The sequence below is a fragment of the Nerophis ophidion genome, linkage group LG01 (assembly GCF_033978795.1).
Source record: "Nerophis ophidion isolate RoL-2023_Sa linkage group LG01, RoL_Noph_v1.0, whole genome shotgun sequence".
NCBI classification, from domain to species: domain Eukaryota; kingdom Metazoa; phylum Chordata; class Actinopteri; order Syngnathiformes; family Syngnathidae; genus Nerophis; species Nerophis ophidion.
Window position 1 is genome coordinate 43,033,045 of NC_084611.1, and position 24,552 is coordinate 43,057,596.

The following is a 24,552-nucleotide window of genomic DNA, read 5'->3' on the forward strand; positions in this document are numbered from 1 at the left end:
TACAATGAATTGCAAATCATTTTCAACCCAAATTCAGTTGAATGCACTACAAAGACAACATATTTGATGTTCAAACTGATACTTTTTTTTTTTGCAAGTAATCATTAACTTCTGAATTTGATGCCAGCAACACATGACAAAGAAAATGGGAAAAGTACTGATAAAGTTGAGGAATGCTCATCAAACACTTATTTGGAACATCCCACAGGTGTGCAGGCTAATTGCAAGAAATTTAGGGATTTCAACATTTACGGTCCATAATATCATCAAAAGGTTCAGAGAATCTGGAGAAATCACTCCACGTAAGCGGCATGGCAGGAAATAAACATTGAATGACGGTGACCTTCGATCCCTCAGACGGCACTGTATCAAAAACCGACATCAATCTCTAAAGGATATCACCACATGAGCTCAGGAACACTTCAGAAAACCACTGTCACTAAATACAGTTTGTCGCTACATCTGTAAGAGCAAGTTAAAGCTCTACTCTGCAAAGCGAAAGCCATTTATCAAAAACATCCAGAAATGCAACCGGCTTCTCTGGGCCCGAGATCATCTAAGATGGACAGATGCAAAGTGGAAAAGTGTTCTGTGGTCTGACGAGTCCACATTTCAAATTGTTTTTGGAAATATTCGACATTGTGTCATCCGGACCAAAGGGGAAGCGAACTATCCAGACTGTTACACGCAAAGTTCAAAAGCCAGCATCTGTGATGGTATGGGGGTGCATTAGTGCCCAAGGCGTGGGTAACTTACACATCTGTGTAGGCATCATTAAAGCTGAAAGGTACATACAGGTTTTGGAAAAACATGCTCTCATCTAAGCGCCGTCTTTTTCATGGACGCCCCTTCTTATTTCAGCAAGACAATGCCAAGCCACATTCAGCACGTGTAAAACAACAACTTAGCTTCGTAAAAAAAAAAGAAAAAAAGAGTGTGGGTACTTTCCTGGCCCGCCTGCAGTCTAGACCTGTTTCCCATCGAAAATGTGTGGCGCATTATTAAGTGTAAAATACGACAGCGGAGACACTGGACTGTGGAACAACTGAAGCTCTACATAAAACAAAAATGGGAATGAATTCCACTTTCAAAGCTTCAACAATTAGTTTCCTCAGTTCCCAAACATTTGAGTGTTGTTAAAAGAAAAGGTGATGTAACACAGTGGTGAACATGCCCTTTCCCAACTACTTTGGCACGTGTTGCAGCCATGAAATTCTATGTTAATTTTTATTTGCGATAAAAAAAATAAAGTTTATGAGTTTAAACATCAAATATGTTGTCTGTGTAGTGCATTCATTTGAATATGGCTTGAAAAAGATTTGCAAATCATTGTATTCCATTTATATTTACATCTAACACAATTTCCCAACTCATATGGAAACGGGGTTTGTATTAGGTAGCGCACCGCAGGTTGTGTAAACAATGCAGAGTGAGGCACAACACAGGGCAGGCTAGCAGCGACCGGGCTAGGACAACATGCAAAAACCATAGCTGGAAGACCCTTCTGCCTCGTTAACATCTCCCCTTTGGGAACTCTTCGACTTCGCGTTGCGATACAACAATGGAGGACGGATGTTTGCCAACATTGTTCAGCAGCAGTAGGGTACGCTTCTGCCAACACGTCAAACATGCTAATACTTTTGAAGCGCAGTAAATAAGTGAAGTGAAGTGAATTATATTTATATAGCGCTTTTTCTCTAGTGACTCAAAGCGCTTTAAATAGTGAAACCCAATATCTAAGTTACATTCAAACCAGTGTGGGTGGCACTGGGAGCAGGTGGGTAAAGTGTCTTGCCCAAGGACACAACGGCAGTGACTAGGATGGCGGAAGCGGGAATCGAACCTGCAACCCTCAAGTTGCTGGCAAGGCCACTCTACCAACCAAGCTAAACCGCCCGGAAGAAACTGCAATTGTGTTTTTGAATGATGTATACACTTTTAAAGCAATATAGCAACAAGTTGCATCACACTCAAACCAATATGGTTCCAATTTGACAAACATCTAAAGATGATGGAATTGGACAGTGACTAAAATATCAAAACAGGAGTTCATGCAACCTTTTAAAGGTAAAAAAACAAAAAACTAAGAACTTTTAATGCCAGTTTGGGTTTTCAGAAAGAAGTTACCAATTGAAAAGTGTTACGCACTCAAATAAGAAACTGCAATTGTGTTTTTGAATGATGTATACACTTTTAAAGCAATATAGCATCAAGGTGCATCACAACAATTATATATACACACATATACATATATATATACATATATACATATATATATATATATATATATACACATACATACATATACATACATACATACATACATATATATATATATATATATATATATATATATATATATATATATATATATATATATATATATATATATATATATATATATATATATATATACACACACACACACATACACGTCTTTTTCATGGACGCCCCTGCTTATTTCAGAAAGACAATGCCAACAGCAAGGCTTCATAGTAAAAGAGTGCAGGTCCTAGACTGGCCTGCCTGTAGTCCAGACCTGTCTTCTATTGAAAATGTGTGGCGCATTATGAAGCCTAAAATACCACAACAGAAACCCCGTACTGTTGAACAAATTAAGCTGTACATCATGCATGAATGGGAAAGAATTCCACCTGAAAAGCTTCAAAAATTGCTCACCTCAGTTCCCAAACCTTTACCGAGTGTTGTTAAAAGGAAAGGCCATGTAACACAGTGGTAAAAATGTCCTTGTGACAATTTTTTTGCAATGTGTGGCTGCCATTAAATTATAAGTTAATGATTATTGCCAAAAAATAAATAAGTTTCTCAGTTCAAACATGAAATATCATGTCTTTGCAGTCTATTAAAAATTGAATATACGTTGAAAAAGATTTGCAAATCATTGTATTCTCTTTTTTTTTTACGAATTACACAACTTCACTGGTTTTGAGTTTGTAAAAAAAAAAAAAGCAAAAACTACTCTACCACATACATATACACATTTACAAGACTGTCTCAGAAAATTAAAATATTGTGATAAAGTCCTTTATTTTCTGTAATACAACTAAAAACATGAAAATGTCATACATTCTGGATTCATTACACATCAACTGAAATATTGCAAGCCTTTTATTATTTTAATATTGCTGATTATGGCATACAGCTTAAGAAAACTCAAAAATCCTATCTCAAAAAATTTGAATATTTTCTCAGACCAAGTAAAAAAAAAAGATTTATAACTGCAAAACAAAATCAAACATTTGAAAATGTCAATTAATGCACTCAGTACTTGATTGGGAATCCTTTTGCACGGATTACTGCATCAATATGGCGTGGCATGGTGACAATCGGTCTGTGGCATTGCTGAGGTGTTATGGATGCCCAGGATGCTTTAATAGTGGCCTTTAGCTCATTTGCATTATTGGGTCTGGTGTCTTTCAGCTTCTTCTTCACAATAACCCACAAACTCTCTATGAGTTTCTGGTCAGGGGGAGTTGGCAGGCCAATGGAGGACAGTAATGCCATGGTCAGTACACCAGTTACTGCTGGTTTTGGCACTGTGGACAGGTGCCAGATCATGCTGAAAAATGAAATCATCATCTCCATTTTCAAACCATAACAAAATATATGGATTTTTTTTTTTTAATCCTTAGGGCCCTTGGGGAGCATAGAGGGTCTCAGTCACTAAAATGTTAAAAATAAGTCAAATTATTATTTTTTTTATTTAACTTGAGGTTGATATAAAGTAAAACAAATAAGGTTGTATGCCTTTTCTGCCAAAGACAATTTTGTTTTTTATAGTAAAACTAAAATATGCAGTATTTAGATAGATAGATAGATAGATAGATAGATAGATGGATAGATAGATGGATAGATAGATAGATAGATAGATAGATAGATAGATAGATAGATAGATAGATAGATAGATAGATAGATAGATAGTACTTTATTGATTCCTTCAGGAGAGTTCCTTTATTTAGCAATTCAAGCCCTCACAGATCAATAATGCAGGACACCGTTGATTTTAATTATTTAATATTTTTGAGTAATCACAGTGAAAAATTAAATAAAATCCTACTAAATATATTTGAGATACGAAAGGTTCCCCACTCATAAAGTGATACATTTTTAGTATTTTTTATTTTTACTTTTAACACTTACATTTCAAGATCAACTTCCGATATATCTGTCGATTTTAAGTTTGAACTATTTGGTTTGTTTTATGCTCTTTTGTCAAAACTTTGATGTTTTTATATGGCAACCACACAACCAACGCAATATTTTTTCCACATAAAAAATTTTAAAGTGATAATTTTTATGTAATAATTCATTACAACATTGATTTATTTTGTCCTTTTTTGAGCAATGGAAAAAAAGAAAATAAAGACAAAAGGAACAAAAAAAATGTCTACATGGCAGCTTTGTGTCAACATTGCCACTTTTTCCTCATTAGATTTCACCTCATTCCACTTTTTTTGAATGTTTTTTTTTTTCATTTTTGCAATTTTTGCAGAATGTGTGGCGGGCCGGTAAACGATTTGCTGCGGGCCGCAAATGGCCCCCGGGCTGCACTTTGGCCCCTAATTTGAACCGATTTGGACACACATAGAAGCATATAAAGGCGGACTTTGCAGATGATGTAGAATAAGTAAGTGTAAAATAACTATCTGTCCTAGCAGGGGTAAACATCGCGACAGCGAGAGGAGCTTGTGGACTTACCGGTGTCGAAGTGACTGAGAGCCGCAGAGGAGAGCGCCAAGGCGGCCACAAGCAGCGCAGATGTGCCGGTGGTCCACGGGTCCATGGTGCCCAGGTGAGGGAGTCAGGCGGCTCCGGTCGTCTCCGTTCGGGGAAGTCCGTCAACGTCCCGAGCCCAGCACGCAGCTTCTGGCGGAGCGACACCTCCGAGTGTGGGACTAGATAGCAGCGCGCAGGGATCCTGTTTCCAGGCGGGCCATGTGACAGGAAACTCGGCCAACACTTTCAACCTGCGGCGGGAGGGAGGCGGGAGAAGAGGAGGAGAAGGAGGAGGAGCCGCAGGTTAGCCTCACACAATGTGCTCATTTGACAACTTATTGTGATATGGAGTGATAATAACGCACACAATAACACTTGTAAATAAAGTCAACATAAACAAAACAAAGAGTGAAACACACTGTAAACATGGCCTCAACATTAGGAACACCTGTAGGAACTCATGAATTCGCTTAGTTGTTGTCAAGACTTGGACTATGACTTGGAGATTGTTTTTCTAACGCAAAGGATAGTTGGCACGAGCGAGACGTGAATACGAGTACATTTTAATTTATTACCAACACAAATAAACTACAAAAAGGCAAACAAATGGCGCGCACAATGGCGCAGAACAAACTTGACAAATGAAAAACAAAAGACTAGCATAAAGGCTACAAACTATAAACATGAAACAAAAACACGTGCACTGTGGCATGAATAACAAAACTTACTGTGACATGGACATAATGATCATAGAGCAATGGCATGGCATGAAGAGAGTTGAGAAGATATATGGGAAGTTGCCAGGCTGAACACTTGGCAACTGTGGCTTAAATAATAGCAGTTACAGTTACCAACAGGTGGGAGAACTGAGGACAGGGGCGTGACATGAGGGCAAGGTGAAAAAAAATGATTTGCTCTGGAAACAAAGAAAACAAGGAAGTGCAAAAGCAAGAACTGAATGTCCAAAAAATAAAACCAAACATGACAAAAACAAAACCTGATCCCATGAGCGTGACAGTTGTGGTGGTATCATTTTGCTAATTTGTTCTAATATAGATATACATTCAAATATTTATATATAAATCAGAGGTGTCCAAACTTTGTCCACTGAGGGCCACGCACTGAAAAATCAAATCATGCAGGAGCCATTTTGATAACTTAAATTTTTAGAACCAATAAAATATATAGATTTTTTTTAACCTTCAGGGTCTCAGTCATAAACATGTTCAAATTAAGTCTTTTTTTTTTCATCCAAGGATTACATATCTAGATTGACTTCAGGTCTATCTGTCGATATAATTTTGTATCAATTTATCTATGTTTGATGCCCTTTTTGTCAAAACCCTGTTTCGATGGCAAAAACCTAAAATATGCAATATTTTCCCTCAAAACATTTTTTTAAAGTGTAATGTTTAATTTAAAGGAATTGGAGCCTTAAATATGTTAGTAGGTCATGACATAATTGATTGAAAAAAACAAAAAATGTAAAAAAATAATAATAGTAATGGGAATCCATAAAGGCCCTCACTCATAAAAGTGTTAAAAATAAGTCATACATGTTTTCTTTAAACTTTTAACACTTAAGTCTCGACATTAACTTCAGATCTATCTGTGGATTATAAATTTTCATTAATTTGTCTTGTTTTTTTGTATGTGTGTACGCCCTTTTTGTCAAAGAAAACTTAGTTTTTTATGCCACAAAATATGTAATATAAAAAATTTTAAGTGGAATTTTAAAGTAATTAGAGCCAATCAAATGTTTTGATTTAATATTTTTTGATCAATGACGACTTTAATTTTTTTTTAAATAGCTTGAATGATAGCTTTGTGTTATTAGAGTCAACATTGCTTTTTCTTTTTAATAGTATATTTCTAATGCGCTGCGGGCCAATAAAAAACTCGCTGAAGGCCACAATTGGCCCCCTGGCCATACTTTGGATACCTCTGATTTAAATATATGTTATATTCTGAAATATTACTTAACATTTATTTAAATTTGCACATCTTTTTAAAGTGTTTGAGGTATTTATAATTGAAATACATATTGATTTGAGTAGGACTTTAATATAATTTTTGCACCAGAGTTTTTAATAGTTGAACTAATTATTATAAACAATTATAAAATGCTGCAATGAGGTGGCGACTTGTCCAGGGTGTACTCGCCTTCCGCCCGAATGCAACTAAGATAAGCTCCAGCGACACCCCGCGACCCGAAGGGGACAAGCGGTAGAAAATGGATGGATGGAAATTATCAAATGTATAAAATGCCATCCATCCATCCATTTCCTACCGCTTGTTCCTTTCGGAGTCGCGAGGGGCGCTGGAGCCTAGCTCAGCTGCATTCAGGGGTTGAAAACGGGGTGCACCCTGTATATAAATGTACATAAAATGTAAAATGTATATAAATAATACTAATAATTATTTATAGTAATATAATTATAAGTGTATTTAATATAATCATTTTTAATATTGGTGTTTATCATAGTATTTAAAATCCGTCCATTCATCCATTTTCTACCGCTTATTCCCTTCGGGGTCGCGGGGGTGCTGGAGCCTATCTCAGCTGTATTCGGGCGGAAGGCGGAGTACACCCTGGACAAGTCGCCACCTCATCACAGGGCCAACACAGATAGACAGACAACATTCACACTCACATTCACACACTAGGGACCATTTAGTGTTGACAATCAACTAATCCCCAGGTGCATGTCTTTGGAGGTGGGAGGAAGCCGGAGTATCCATTTATTTTTTTTAGAAATATGTAAATATATACTTTGAAAAAATTCAAATAAAGCATATTCTACCATTTTTTTTAATATCATGTTTAGTATTTGTAAAATGCCAATATTGCAGTCGCATTACCAAACCAATCAGAGAGCATTGTTAGGCATCGTGGCCACTGAGATCGGTAGATCGTGACTTCAAACCCCGGCCGAGTCATACCAAAGACTATAAAAATGGGAGCCATTACCTTCCTGCTTGGCACTCAGCATCAAGGGTTGGAATTGGGGGTTAAATCACCAAAATTATTCCCGAGCGCGGCCACCGCTGCTGCTCACTGTTCTTCTCTCCTCCCAGGGGGTGGAACAAGGGGATGGGTCAAATGCAGAGGATAATCTCACCACACCTAGTGTATGTGTGACTATCAGTTGTACTTTAACTTTATTTTTTGTTTACTTCAGGAAGGCAGCAATACTTTATTTGATTACAAGCATGTAAAGGTGACTAAAATGTGTTATTTCATATCAGAAAAACTCTCATAGTGTTGTAAACACTTTTTTTATTCTTTGAATTTGAAAATATTTGATTTATAATTAATGATTCCGACTTCAAATGACTTAATTTACCACCTTAAGATGTCTTCAGGAACTTACAGTCCCAAGAACTAAAGATTCCAGGAACCTTTCGTGGGAAAAGGCCGATGAATACGTCAGTACAAACAGGTTCCTAAAGACATTGGCGCTCCTTTTGATGTGCGAAACAGCCCTCTCTAGTGGTTATGAAAGGCATTGATTAAGCACTTTAAGGCAGTCAAATTGAGAGAAAAAATATGTATTTTAATTAGGTCACCTATTATTTATTTGAACTAATAAGTGTCATCAGTGTTTTTTGGAAAGATTTTGGTGACAACAGACAAGAAAACTATTAAAACAAGAGTTTGAATAAAGAAGGAAGCTAGGTTAGGCAAATGTATGTTTACAGGAAGACAACTCTTGTTATTGATCTGTGATGTAGTTTGGACATAAGCATAGCAGTCTGCGTGTGTGTGTGTGTGTGTGTGTGTATGTGTGTGTGTGTGTGTGTGTGTGTGTGTGTGTGCGTGCGTGCGTGCGTGCGTGCGTGCGTGCGTGCGTGTGTGTGTGTGTGTGTGTGTGTGGCGACACGACATGTTAGCCTGCAGGCTGCGTGTATTTAAAGTAGTCATTGTACAGCTTATATAGCAGTATAGGTTTACTAGTATCCACTGATAATAAGTCAACATGAGAGCCCGATGGCCGAGAAACCTGACGCCATTTTTGTATGGGCACTATTCAAACTTAAATAAGTAAAAAAAACAAAAACGTTAACATAGTCCAGGGGTCGGCAACCTTCAGCATACAAAGAACAAAAAACATCCTTCAAAACTCACCAAATTTGACAAACACATCAGGACTGGCGAAAATTGCGATTTAATTAAAAAAACCAAACCCCAAAACTCAAAATTGCGCTCTACCGCCCCCTACGAAGAAAACACAGACAAAACTGTCTCTAACTTCCAGTAGGAATGTCGTAGAAAACCTGATGTAGGTCTCAGTTAGACCTATATTTAATCCACTGACACCCTCCGGCTAAAATCAACAGGAAGTTTGTGTATACAACTTTTCCTCTGTGTAATAATCCATCCATCCATCTTCTACTGCTTATTCGGGCTTGGATCGCAAGGGCAGCAGCCAAAGCGGTCCCGTCCATCGCTGCTTGCAGCTTTAATTTTTTCTTGTTTTTGAACAATTGACTTTTTGCAGTGTATTCATTTGACTAAAAATTGAAAACAACTACCTAGTCATCAATAAAAACAGCAAATTAATAAAAATGTAAGTAAATAAAATGATTCTCTTTTTTGATCCGTCCATTAGGGCTGTGACATACATTTCCATCGACAATATATTAAAATGTGTTTTATTTTCATATAAAAAGATCTTAAAACTTTCCAAAATAAAAACTGTTAAATTTCAAATAAACTAACTAAATAAAATGAAATATGATTGATCAAGTAGCTATTATTTGTTGACATTCGGTTTCAAAGCCAAAGTGAGCCACGGCGGAGGCATGAAAGAGCCGTGGGTTGCAGACCCCTGACATAGTCCCTACCTCCAAAGGTGCATGAGTGCTGTGGTTGTACAGCGCATACAAGTGTAAAATCGAGTGTAAAATGTAATCCCCCATGAAAAAAAAATTAAAGGAATGTCCCAAGGTGTCGGAAAAAATCCTTAGTGTCCTCAAAGCATTGGTCACCAACCTTTTTGAAAACAAGAGCTACTTCTTGGGTACTGATTAATGCGAAGGGCTACCAGTTTGATACACACTTAAATAAATTGCCAGAAATAAGCAAATTTGCTCAATTTACCTTTAATAAATAAATCTATATATATAAAAAATGGGTATTTCTGTCTGTCATTCCGTTGTGCATTTTTTTTCCTTTTACGGAAGTTTTTTTGTAGAGAATAAATGATGAAAAAAACACTTAATTGAACGGTTTAAAAATATAAATTTTGAAACATAGTTTATCTTCAATTTCGACTCTTTAAAATTCAACCGAAAAAAATTAATCAATTAAGAGAAAAACTAGCTAATTTGAATCTTTTTGAAAAAAATAAATAAAGAATTTATGGAACATCATTAGTAATTTTTCCTGATTAAAATTAATTTTACAATTTTGATGACATGTTTTAAATAAGTTAAAATCCAATCTGCACTTTGTTAGAATATATAACAAATTGGACCAAGCTATATTTCTAACAAAGACAAATCATTATTTCTTTTAGATTTTCCAGAACAAAACATTTCAAAGAAATTCAAAAGACTTTAATGTAAGATTTAAATTTGATTCTACAGATTTTCTAGATTTGCCAGAATAATTGTTTGGAATTTTAATCATAAGTTTGAAGAAATATTTCACAAATATTCTTCGTCGAAAAAACAGAAGCTAAAATGAAGACTTAAATTAAAATTGGTTTATTATTATTTACAATAAATAAATAAAAAATACTTGAACATTGATTTAAATTGTCAGAAAAGAAGAGGAATGAATTTAAAAGGTAAAAAGACATATGTTTTTAAAAATCATAAAATAATTTTTAAGGTTGTATTTTTTCTCTAAAATTGTCTTTCTGAAAGTTATAAGAAGCAAAGTAAAAAGATAAATGAATTTATTTAAACAAGTGAAGACCAAGTCTTTCAGATATTTTCTTGGATTTTCAAATTCTATTTGAGTTTCGTCTCTCTTAGAATTAAAAATGTCGAGCAAAGCGAGACCAGCTTGCTAGTAAATAAATAAAATTAAAAAAATAGAGGCAGCTCACTGGTAAGTGCTGCTATTTGAGCTATTTTTAGAACAGGCCAGCGGGCGACTCATCTGGTCCTTACGGGCGACCTGGTGCCCGCGGGCACCGGGTTGCTGACCCCTGAAGTGTGCTGGTGTCGATGCGCTTTCCACTTCCTGTTTTTGACAGGATGCGGCGGCGTCCTTGGACATCACCTCCATTGTCGGGGGAATCTCCTGGCGCCTGCAAAGAAGTCGACATGTCACGCATGAATTTAAACCAAATTTGTTGCACACACAACGTTGTCAAGTTACTTCTCAAGTGTAATATGGAATATATTTCATCTTACTTGTATTATTATTTGCCAGTTTTTACTTAACTGCCTGAGTGCTGGACCGGCACTGAGGGAGTTGCGGTTGACTTTTGTCACAATCCGGACAAGTATATTCACCTGTGTTGCCAGATGTTTAGACAATAATGTTTGTTTGCTGACTCATTTTTAGTGGCTAGTAAATCTATTTAAGCTGTACACCGACTACTCTAAAGTATATTCAAATGTATTTTCTTCCTGTATATAGTATCTGCCAAAAGTGAGTATACTTTCAGCAAGCATTTTTAAAACTGTATAGCTTGTCACAAGACAATATCATGTAAAGTTGTGTATACCTTAGAACAGGGGTCGGGAACCTTTTTGGCTGAGAGAGCCATACAAGCCATCCATCCATCCATCCATCCATCATCTTCCGCTTATCCGAGGTCGGGTCGCGGGGGCAACAGCCTAAGCAGGGAAACCCAGACTTCCCTCTCCCCAGCCACTTTGTCTAGCTCTTCCCGGGGGATCCCGAGGCGTTCCCAGGCCAGCCGGGAGACATAGTTTTCCCAACGTGTCCTGGGTCTTCCCCGTGGCCTCCTACCGGTTGGACGTGCCCTAAACACCTCCCTAGGGAGGCGTTCGGGTGGCATCCTGACCAGATGCCCGAACCACCTCATCTGGCTCCTCTCGATGTGAAGGAGCAGCGGCTTTACTTTGAGTCCCTCCCGGATGACAGAGCTTCTCACCCTATCTCTAAGGGAGAGCCCCGCCACACGGCGGAGGAAACTCATTTCGGCCGCTTGTACCCGTGATCTTATCCTTTCGGTCATGACCCAAAGCTCATGACCATAGGTGAGGATGGGAACGTAGATCGACCGATAAATTGAGAGCTTTGCCTTCCGGCTCAGCTCCTTCTTCACCACAACGGATCGGTACAACGTCCGCATTACTGAAGACGCCGCACCGATCCGCCTGTCGATCTCATGATCCACTCTTCCCTCACTCGTGAACAAGACTCCTAGGTACTTGAACTCCTCCTCTTGGGGCAGGGTCTCCTCCCCAACCCGGAGATGGCACTCCACCCTTTTCCGGGCGAGAACCATGGACTCGGACTTGGAGGTGCTGATTCTCATTCCGGTCGCTTCACACTCGGCTGCGAACCGATCCAGCGAGAGCTGAAGATCCCGGTCAGATGAAGCCATCAGGACCACATCATCTGCAAAAAGCAGAGACCTAATCCTGCGGTTACCAAACCGGAACCCCTCAACGCCTTGACTGCGCCTAGAAATTCTGTCCATAAAAGTTATGAACAGAATCGGTGACAAAGGACAGCCTTGGCGGAGTCCAACCCTCACTGGAAATGTGTTCGACTTACTGCCGGCAATGCGGACCAAGCTCTGGCACTGATCGTACAGGGAACGGACCGCCACAATAAGACAGTCCGATACCCCATACTCTCTGAGCACTCCCCACAGGACTTCCCGAGGGACACGGTCGAATGCCTTCTCCAAGTCCACAAAGCACATGTAGACTGGTTGGGCAAACTCCCATGCACCCTCAAGAACCCTGCCGAGAGTATAGAGCTGGTCCACAGTTCCACGACCAGGACGAAAACCACACTGTTCCTCCTGAATCCGAGGTTCGACTATCCGACGTAGCCTCCTCTCCAGTACACCTGAATAAACCTTACCGGGAAGGCTGAGGAGTGTGATCCCACGATAGTTGGAACACACCCTCCGGTCCCCCTTCTTAAAGAGAGGAACCACCACCCCGGTCTGCCAATCCAGAGGTACCGCCCCCGATGTCCACGCGATGCTGCAAAGTCTTGTCAACCAAGACAGCCCCACAGCATCCAGAGCCTTAAGGAACTCCGGGCGGATCTCGTCCACCCCTGGGGCCTTGCCACCGAGGAGCTTTTTAACTACCTCAGCGACCTCAGCCCCAGAAATAGGAGAGTCCACCACAGATTCCCCAGGCACTGCTTCCTCATAGGAAGACGTGTTGGTGGGATTGAGGAGGTTTTCGAAGTATTCCTTCCACCTATCCACAACATCCGCAGTTGAGGTCAGCAGAACACCATCCGCACCATACACGGTGTTGATAGTGCACTGCTTCCCCTTCCTGAGGCGGCGGACGGTGGTCCAGAATCGCTTCGAAGCCGTCCGGAAGTCGTTTTCCATGGCTTCCCCGAACTCCTCCCATGTCCGAGTTTTTGCCTCCGCGACCGCTGAAGCTGCACACCGCTTGGCCTGTCGGTACCTGTCCACTGCCTCCGGAGTCCTATGAGCCAAAAGGACCCGATAGGACTCCTTCTTCTGCTTGACGACATCCCTCACCGCTGGTGTCCACCAAGGGGTTTTAGGATTGCCGCCCCGACAGGCACCAACTACCTTGCGGCCACAGCTCCGATCTGCCGCCTCGACAATAGAGGTGCGGAACATGGTCCACTCGGACTCAATGTCCAGCACCTCCCTCGTGACATGTTCAAAGTTCTTCCGGAGGTGGGAATTGAAACTTTGTCTGACAGGAGACTCTGCCAGACGTTCCCAGCAGACCCTCACAATGCGTTTGGGCCTCCCAGGTCTGTCCGGCATCCTCCCCCACCATCGCAGCCAACTCACCACCAGGTGGTGATCGGTAGAAAGCTCCGCCCCTCTCTTCACCCGAGTGTCCAAAACATGAGGCCGCAAATCCGATGACACAACTACAAAGTCGATCATGGAACTGCGGCCTAGGGTGTCCTGGTGCCAAGTGCACATATGGACACCCTTATGTTTGAACATGGTGTTTGTTATGGACAAACTGTGACGAGCACAAAAGTCCAATAACAAAACACCACTCGGGTTCAGATCCGGGCGGCCATTCTTCCCAATCACGCCTCTCCAGGTTTCACTGTCGTTGCCAACGTGAGCGTTGAAGTCTCCCAGTAGGACAAGGGAATCACCCGGGGGAGCACTTTCCAGTACTCCCTCGAGTGTTCCCAAAAAGGGTGGGTACTCTGAACTGCTGTTTGGTGCATAAGCACAAACAACAGTCAGGACCCGTCCCCCCACCCGAAGGCGGAGGGAGGCTACCCTTTCGTCCACCGGGTTGAACTCCAACGTACGGGCTTTGAGCCGGGGGGAAACAAGAATTGCCACCCCAGCCCGTCGCCTCTCACTGCCGGCAACGCCAGAGTGGAAGAGGGTCCAATCCCTCTCGAGAGAAGTGGTTCCAGAGCCCTTGCTGTGCGTCGAAGTGAGTCCGACTATATCCAGCCGGAATTTCTCGACTTCGCGCACTAGCTCAGGCTCTTTCCCCCCCAGTGACGTGACGTTCCACGTCCCAAGAGCTAGCTTCTGTAGCCGAGGATCGGACCGCCAAGTGCCCTGCCTTCGGCTGTCGCCCAGCTCACAATGCACCCGACCTCTATGGCCCCTGCTATGGGTGGTGAGCCCATTTGAGGGGTGACCCACGTTGCCTCTTCGGGCTGTGCCCGGCCGGGCCCCATGGGAACAGGCCCGGCCACCAGGCGCTCGCCATCGTGCCCCACCTCCGGGCCTGGCTCCAGAGGGGGGCCCCGGTGACCCGCGTCCGGGCGAGGGAAATCTGGGTCCATGATTTTTCTTCTTCATAAAGGTCTTTGAGCTGCTCTTTGTCTGATCCCTCACCTAGAACCTGTTTGCCTTGGGAGACCCTACCAGGGGGCTTTATGCCCCCGGACAACATAGCTCCTAGGATCATTGGGACACGCAAACTCCTCTACCACGATAAGGTTGCAGCTCAGAGAGGAGGCCATACAAGCCAAATATTTTTAAAAGTATTTCCGTGAGAGCCATATATTTATTTTTTTTAACAGTGAATACAACTATACGCGTGCATTTTTAAGAAAGACAAACATTTTTAGAGTATAATAAGTCTCTATTTCTTTTTAGTAACATTGTTATTCTGAGGCTAACCAAAAATAAATAAAATACTTCTTACCATCAATCCGACTTCTTGAACAGGTGCGGTAGAAACCGGATGGATGGGTGAAAGTACATGAGAACGTTTTGTATTTTGAACGTTATTTTTGACACTGTGATTACCAGCGGAATTATTTATTACTTATCGTGTTAAGCAATGTCAGCTAAGATTTATCTGAGAGCCAGATGCAGTCATCAAAAGAGCCACGTCTGGCTCTAGAGCCATAGGTTCCCTACCCCTGCCTTAGAGTAATCCGTGTACGGTTTATAAAGCATAATATATTCACTTTATATACATATATAAATATGTATATATGTGTGTATATATATTATGTATACAAATACACATATGTATGTATATATGTACATATATAGTCTCTCTCTCTCTCTCCCTCTCCATATATATTTATGTATATGTATGTATATATGTACATATATACTCTTTCTGTCGCTCTCTCTTTCTCTCTCTCTCTCTCTCTCTCTCTTTCTCTCTCTCTCTCTCTCTCTCTCTATATATATATATATATATATATATATACTGTATATGTATATACTGTATATATGTTTGTATGTATATCACAATAAATATATATACAAACAGATATATATTTTTTAAAAAAAAGGGTATTTCTGTCTGTCATTCCGTCGTACATTTTTTTTCCTTCTACGGAAGGTTTTTGTAGGGAATAAATGATGAAAAGAACACTTAATTTAACGGTTTAAAAGAGGAGAAAACACAAAAAAAATGAAAATTCAATTTTGAAACATAGTTCATCTTCAATTTCTACTCTTTAAAATTCAAAATTCAACCGAAAAAAAGAAGAGAAAAACTAGCTAATTCGAATCTTTTTGAAAAAATTAAAAAAAGAATTTATGAAACACCATAAGTAATTTTTCCTGATTAAGATTAATTTTAGAATTTTGATGACATGTTTTAAATAGGTTAAAATCCAATCTGCACTTTGTTATAATATATAACAAATTGGACCAAGCTATATTTTTAACAAAGAAAAATCAATATTTCTTCTACATTTTCCAGAACAAAAATTTTTAAAGAAATTCAAAACACTTTGAATTAAGATTTAAATTTGATTCTACAGATTTTCTAGATTTGCCAGAATAATTGTTTAGAATTTTAATCATAATAAGTTTGAAGAAATAAATCACAAATATTCTTTGTCGAAAAAACAGAAGTTAAAGTGAAGAATTAAATTAAAATGTATTTATTATTCTTTACAATATAGAAAAAAAATACTTGAACATAGATTTAAATTGTCAGGAAAGAAGAGGAAGGAATTTAAAAGGTAAAAAGGTATTTGTGTTTAAAAATCCTAAAATCATTTTTAAGGTTGTATTTTTTCTCAAAAATTTTCTTTCTGAAAGTTATAAGGAGCAAAGTAAAAAAAATAAATGAATGTATTTAAACAAGTGAAAACCAAGTCTTTAAAATATTTTTGGGGATTTTCAAATTCTATTTGAGTTTTGTCTCTCTTAGAATTAAAAATGTCGAGCAAAGCGAGACCAGCTTGATAGTAAATAATTTAAAATATAGAGGCAGTTCACTGGTAAGTGCTGCTATTTGAGCAATTTTTAGAACAGGCCTGCGGGCGACTCATCTGGTCCTTTCGGGCGACATGGTGCACGCGGGCACCGCGTTGGTGACCCCTGGACTACACTATTGAAGGTGAATTAGCATTTACTTTAAAGTAGTCCATGTACAGCTTGCATAGCAGCATATATTTGATATCCCCTAAAAGGAGTCAACACACAGACAATATTGCCGAAATATCTGGCAACATAAGTTAGGGGCAAAGTAATTGTGTCTTGCCTATATGAGTGGCGGTGGTAGCAGCACGAGTGCTGCCAACACTAAGGGAACCGCGTTTAATGTAGGAAATATTCAGGGAAATATCAGCCACAATTTGCACAGGTGGGCTGTGACTGTGTACTCACTTGTGTTGCCAGACATCTACACAAAAATGGTTGTGTTTGTCCGGGTGTTTTCAGTAAATAGTGAATCTATACTGGCATACAAGCTGCGCACTGACTACTCTAAAGTGTACCCAAGTCGGGTTTCATGAGCACACATACAAACCCCATTTCCATATCAGTTGGTAAATTGTGTTAGATGTGAATAGAAATGGAATACAATGATTCGCAAAACCTTTTCAACCCATATTCAGTTGAAAATGCTACAAAGTCAACATATTTGATGTTCAAACTCATAAACTTTTTTTTTTTTTGTTGCAAATAATAATTAACTTAGAATTTCATGGCTACAACACGTGCCAAAGTAGTTGGGAAAGGGTATGTTCACCACTGTGTTACATCACCTTTTCTTTTAACAACACTCAATAAACGTTTGGGAACTGAGGAAACTAATTGTTGAAGCTTTGAAAGTGGAATTCTTTCCCAATCTTGTTTCATGTAGAGTTTCTGTTGTATTTTACACTTCATAATGCGCCAGACATTTTCCATGGGAGACAGGTCTGGACTGCAGGCGGGCCAGGAAAGTACCCAAACTCTTTGTTACGAAGCCACGCTGTTGTAACACGTGCTGAATTTGGCTTGGCATTGTCTTGCTGAAATAAGCAGGGGTGTCCATGAAAAAGACGGCGCTTAGATGGCAGCATATGTTGTTCCAAAACCTGTATGTACCTTTCAGCATTAATGGTGACTTCACAGATGTGTAAGTTGCCCATGCCTTGGACACTAATGCACCCCCATACCATCCCAGATGCTGGCTTTTGAACTTTGCTTGGATAACAGTCTGGATGGTTCGCTTTCCCTTTGGTCCGGATGACACCATGTCGAATATTTCCAAAATCAATTTGAAATGTGGACTCGTCAGACCACAGAACACTTTTCCACTTTGCATCAGTCCATCTTAAATGATCTCGGGACCAGAGAAGCCGGCGGCGTTTCTGGATGTTGTTGATGAATGGCTTTCGCTTTGCAGAGTAGAGCTTTAACTTGCACTTACAGATGTAGCGACCAACTGTATTTAGTGACAGTGGTTTTCTGAAGTGTTCTTCAGCCCATGTGGTGATATCCTTTAGAGATTGATGTCGGTTTTTGATACAGTGCCGTCTGAGGGATGGAAGGTCACGGTCATTCAATGTTGGTTTCCGGCCATGCCGCTTACGTGGAGTGATTTCTCCAGATTCTCTGAACCTTTTGATGATGTTATGGACCGTAGATGTTGAAATCCCTAAATTTCTTGCAATTGCACTTTGAGAAATGTTGTTCTTAAACTGTTTGACTATTTGTTCACGCAGTTGTGGACAAAGGGGTGTTCCTCGCCCCATCCTTTCTTGTGAAAGACTGAACATTTTTTGGGAAGCTGTTTTTATACCCAATCATGGCACACACCTGTTCCCAATTAGCATGCACACCTGTGGGATGTTCCAAATAAGTGTTTGATGAGCATTCCTCAACTTTATCAGTATTTATTGCCACCTTTCCCAACTTCTTTGTCACGTGTTGATGGCATCAAATTCTAAAGTTAATGATTATTTGCAAAAAAAATTAAAAGTTTATCAGTTTGAACATCAAATGTGTTGTTTTTGTAGTGCATTCAACTGAATATGGGTTGAAAAGGACTTGCAAATCATTGTATTCCGTTTATATTTACATCTAACACAATTTCCCAACTCATATGGAAACGGGGTTTTTAAAAGCTGAGACCAAGGCAAGTCCGAACAAAAGTGAGGCTCGTCTGGTTTTGTTTGGAAGATTGGATCACTTGGTCTACTGTATGCACACACGTACACACACACACGCACACACACGCACGCACACGCACACACACACGCACACACACACACACACACACACACACACACACACACACACACACACACACACAGACACACACACACTTCTGTGGAGATTTACGTATCGCACGATTAAAATAGGTGGGGGAGGAAAGCGAGGGAAACGCAGACCAAGCGCGGAGAAACACGCCTTTTGAAGTGGGCTCGCTCGTTAAGCAGCTTGTTAATGGCCGCCAAGGCTTGGTCTCACAAGTTGACTTTGAGACGCATCGGGCGGGAATTCCCTCCACCTGCGCGCCAACACACAGGTGCTATCATAAATCTCCCGTCGTGGAAGGACCGACGAAGTACCTGGGGAATGAAACGTGTTTGCAGGTTTTTTTCTGTGAACTCCACTGTATTTATACGACCTAGAACGGAGGTCCTTGAACACACCGTAGTTCGTTTACATCAGGGGTTGGCAACCCAAAATGTTGAAAGAGCCATATTGAACCAAAATTACAAAAACAAATCCGTCTGGAGCCGCAACAAATTAAAAGCCATATTACATACAAATAGTGTGTCACGAGATATAAATTGAATTAAGAGGACTTAAAGGAAACTAAATGAGCTCAAATATAGCTACAAATGAGGCATAATGATGCAATATGTACATATAGCTAGCCTAAATAGCATGTTAGCATCGATTAGCTTGCAGTCATGCAGTGACCATATATGTCTGATTAGTACTCTACAAAGTCAATAACATCAACAAAACTCACCTTTGTGCATTCACGCACAACGTTAAAAGTTTGGTGGACAAAATGAGACAGAAAAAGGAGTGGCATAAATCGCGTCCTAGAAAGTCGGAGAAAGTTATGCATGTAAACCAGTGGTCACCAACCTTTTTAAAACCAAGAGCTACTTCTTGGGTACTGATTAATGAGAAGGGCTACCAGTTTATTACACAATTAAATAAATTGCCATCCATCCATCCATTTTCTATCGCTTATTCCCTTTGGGGTCGCGGGGAGCGTTGGTGCCTATCTTAGCTACAATCGGGCGGAAGGGCGTGTACACCCTGGACAAGTCGCCACCTCATCGCAGAAAAAAATGCCAGAAATAGCCAATTTGCTCAATTTACTTTTGACTCTATTATAAATAATAATTAATGATATTTATCTTTGTGGAAACACAGATCGTCTTAATGATTTCTCACAATAAGTTTATATAGAAACAGATAAATATTTTTATAAATATATTTCGACTCTTTAAAATTCAAAATTCAACCAATAAAAAGAAGAGAAAAACTAGCTAATTCGAATCTTTATGAAAAAATTAAAAAAATAATTTATGGAACATCATTAGTAATTTTTCCTGATTAAGATTAATTTTAGAATTTTGATGACATGTTTTAATTAGGTTAAAATCCAATCTGCACTTTGTTATAATATATAACAAACTGGACCAAGCTATATTTATAACAAAGACAATAATTTTTTTAAAATTTGAATCACAAGTTTGAAGAAATATTTCACAAATATTCTTCGTCGAAAAAACAGAAGCTAAAATGAAGAAATACATTCTAATTGATGTATTATTCTTTACAATAAAAAAACTAATTTACTTGAACATTGATTTAAATCAGGGGGTCACCAACGCGGTGCCCGCGGGCACCAGGTCGCCCGTAAGGACCAGATGAGTTGCCCGCTGGCCTGTTCTAAAAATAAATCAAATAGCAGCACTTACCAGTGAGCTGCCTCCATTTTTTTAAATTATATTTATTTACTATCAAGCTGGTCTCGCTTTGCTCGACATTTTTAAATCTAAGAGAGACAAAACTCAAATAGAATTTGAAAATCCAAGAAAACATTTTAAAGACTTGGTCTTCACTTGTTTAAATAAATTCATTTATTTTTTTACTTTGCTTCTTATAACTTTCAGAAAGACAATATTAGAGAAAAAACACAACCTTAGAAATTATTTCAGGATTTTTAAAAAGATATACCTCTTTACCTTTTAAATTCCTTCCTCTTATTTCCTGACAATTTAAATCAGGGGTCACCGACCTTTTTGAAACCAAGAGCTACTTCTTGGGTACTGATTAATGCGAAGGGCTACCAGTTTGATACACACTTAAATAAATTGCCAGAAATAGCCTATTTGCTCAATTTACCTTTAACTCTATGTTATTATTAACAATTGATGATATTTATCTTTGTGGAAACACTGATCATCTTAATGATTTCTCACAATAAATATGTATTGAAACAGATAAATATTTTTATAAATGCATTTCGACTCTTTAAAATTCAAAATTCAACCGAAAAAAAGAAAAGAAAAACTAGCTAACTCGAATCTTTTTGAAAACATTTTTAAAAAGAATTTATGGAACATCATTAATATTTTTTCCTGATTAAGATTCATTTTACAATTTTGATGACATGTTTTAAATAGGTTAAAATCCAATCTTTGTTAGAATATATAACAAATTTGACCAAGCTGTATTTCTAACCATCCATTTCCTACCGCTTATTCCCTTTAGGGTTACAGGGGGCGCTGGTGCCTATCTCAGCTACAATCGGGCGGAAGGCGGTGTACACTCTGGACAAGTCGCCACCTCATCGCAGGCTGTATTTCTAACAAAGACACATATTTTTGGGAATTTTATTCATAATAGGTTTGAAGAAATATTTCACAAATATTCTTCGTCGAAAAAACAGAAGCTAGAATGAAGAATTAAATTAAAATGGATTTATTATTCTTCACAATAAAATTTTTTTATTTACTTGAACATTGATTTAAATTGTCAGAAAAGAAGAGGAAGGAATTTAAAAGGTAAAAAGTTATATGTGTTTAAAAATCCTAAAATAATTTTTAAGGTTGTATTTTTTCTCTAAGATTGTGAGGAACAAGTCTTTAAAATATTTTCTTGGATTTCGAATTCTATTTGAGTTTTGTCTCTTTTAGAATTAAAAATGTCAAGCAAAGCGAGACCAGCTTGCTAGTAAATAGATACAATTTAAAAAATAGAGGCAGCTCACTAGTAAGTGCTGCTATTTGAGCTATTTTTAGAACAGGCCAGCGGGCGACTCATCTGGTCCTTACGGGCGACCTGGTGCCAGCGGGCACCGCGTTGGTGACCCCTGATGTAAACAAACCACGGTGAGTTCAAGGACCGCCAAAATTAGTAGGACAAAACGGCGCTCGCCAAATACTCGAATCAGTGAAGCATTTTTAATACAAACAGTGGGCTTTATAGCAATTAGGGAGGTTTGTGTCAAATTTGTCCTCCAACAGAAACTATATTAAAACAAAAAATATATTTTTTATATTTTTTTCCACTCATCTTTTTCCATTTTTCATTCATTTTTGAAAAAGCTCCAGAGAGCCACTAGGGCAGCGCTAAAGAGCCGCATGCAGCTTTAGAGCTGCGGGTTGCCGACCCTCGCTGTAGAACACATTTGACACAAACCTCCCTAATTGTTATAAATCGCACTGTTTATATTAAACATGCTTCACTAATTTGAGTGTTAGGCGAGCGCCGTTTTGTCCTACTAATTTTGGCGGTCCTTGAACTCACCCTAGTTTGTTTACATGCATAACTTTCTCCGACTTTCTAAGACGTGATTTATGCCACTTCTTTTTCTGTCTCATTTTGTCCACCAAACATTTAATGTTGTGCATGAATGCACAAAGGTGGGTTTTGTCGATGTTATTGACTTGTGTGGAGTGCTAATCAGACATATTTGGTCACTGCATGACTGCAAGCTAATCGATGCTAACATGCTATTTAGGCTAGCTATATGTACATATTGCATCATTATGCCTCGTTTGTAGCTATATTTGAACTCATTTAGTTTACTTTAAGTCCTCTTAATTCAATTTATATCTCATGACACACTATCTGTATGTAATATGGCTTTTATTTTTTTGCGGCTCCAGATGGATTTGTTTTTGTATTTTTTGTCCAATATGGCTCTTTCAACATTTTGGGTTGCCGACCCCTGTTCTAAGGGTAGGCAGCAAGCGCTACTGCCTACTGGCGCTGACGAGACGCGGGGCCGCAATCTTGGAGTGGTGATCTGCTCCACACAGTGCAATTCATTTGGCAGGAGCAATGAACTGTCAGCGCATTTCATTCATTTTACCTCACTGAAAACCACTCGTTTTCAATCGCTTTTTTGTCATACGTATAGCTATGATAAAGGACACATGTTTTATTATTCATAGTTTGCGTAACAGTAGTAGAATAGTCTTATATGTTATAAATGAGCAGACGTCCGAGATCAAAACTGGGAATATAATCCCAGAAAAGGGGGAAGAAAAAAATTTAATTGAAGAAACAATATGATTAGGTTATATATACATGCGTATATCCTACATAAACAATGTATGATTGTATTAGATATCTATATATCTTATAGACTGTATCTCTGTTGCTGCAGCAGCAGAGAGTTTATTCTGTCTTGACGCTTTGTATTTATATTTTCTATTACATTCTTTCCTTAAATGATCATGTTTACAGTGATTGTTAGGGACCGATGTCCCTTTGGGACAGAGGACTCTATTGAATTTCTAAGGTTTTATTATTATTATTATATTATTATTATTATTTATTATTATACCGCCGCCTCTTTGAGCTGTAATTTGACCCACCTAAACATGCTTCAAAACTCACCAAATTTGACACACACATCAGGACTGGCGAAAATTGCGATCTACTCAAAAAATCCAAACCCCAAAACTCAAAATTGCGCTCTAGCGTCCGCTAGGAAGAAAACACAGACAAAACTGTCTGAAACTTCCAGTAGGAATGTTGTAGAAACATGGAAAAAAAACACTATGTAGGTCTCAGTTAGACCTATATTTCATCCACAGAGACCCCCTGGCAAAAATCAACAGGAAGTTTGCTATTCCCACTTCAATACAAAAGTTGGCTAAAAAAATGTCGCTTTTTTTTCAAACATGATCTACCCTGAGGCCGTTTGTCATTTCGGCTTCAAATAAGCACAGAAGAGAAATTGAACTCTTCTGATTAAAAGTTTAAAAAATAATTTTAATTACTACCCTGGTTTGGATTTTATGAGTCCGCAAAGAATCATTGCGCCGCTGCTGTTGTCACAAAATGGCGGCTTTCTGCTCAGACAAAACTGTAGGACTGTCATACACACATGAAACAAAAACCTCAATATAGGTCTCACTGAGACCTATATTTCATACACTGACCGCCCCCAACTAAAATCAACAGGAAGTTTGCTATTCCCACTTCAATACAACAACTGCATTACATTCACCATGCATTAGAGTCTCAAAATGGCGGCACCAAGGCGTCCTTATAAAATGCCTAAGCCACTTTACAACTGTTATTACTATGAGACTGATGTATAACACATGTGTATACAACTTTTTCTCTGTGTAATAATCAATCCATCCATCTTCGATCGCTTATCTGGGCTTGGGTTGCGGGGGCAGCAGCCAAAGCGGTCCCGTCCATCGCTGCTTGCAGCTTTAATTTTGTATGTATTTTTTATGTAAGTGTCATGTCTTGTGATCATGTTTGGTTTAAGACTCCATCGCTTCCTGTTTTTTCACGCCCTTGTTTTGTCGACATGGTTACTTATTGTGTTTACCTGTTTATGATTAGTGCTCGCCCGTTCACCTGCTTCCCAAGCACTAATCAGAGGCAGTATTTAAGATTGTCTTTGCCAGTCAGTCGGCCTGGCGTCATTGTTCTTTCCATGCTCTGTTCATGTGAGTTTTTCATGCCAAAGTTAATGCTG

General features: G+C 39.1%; 1 protein-coding gene across 2 annotated transcripts in view; it reads right to left on the minus strand.

Moving 5' to 3' along the window:
- kremen1 (kringle containing transmembrane protein 1) overlaps window positions 1-4,983 on the minus strand; it is a 166,137-nt gene extending 161,154 nt beyond the window's left edge. For both annotated transcript variants that reach the window (XM_061903995.1, XM_061903986.1), the window contains exon 1: window positions 4,720-4,983. In XM_061903995.1, coding sequence (XP_061759979.1) covers window positions 4,720-4,804 — 85 coding nt within the window. In that variant the 5' untranslated portion in view covers window positions 4,805-4,983. The remainder of the gene's footprint in view (window positions 1-4,719) is intronic.
- Window positions 4,984-24,552: the final 19,569 nt, after the last annotated feature.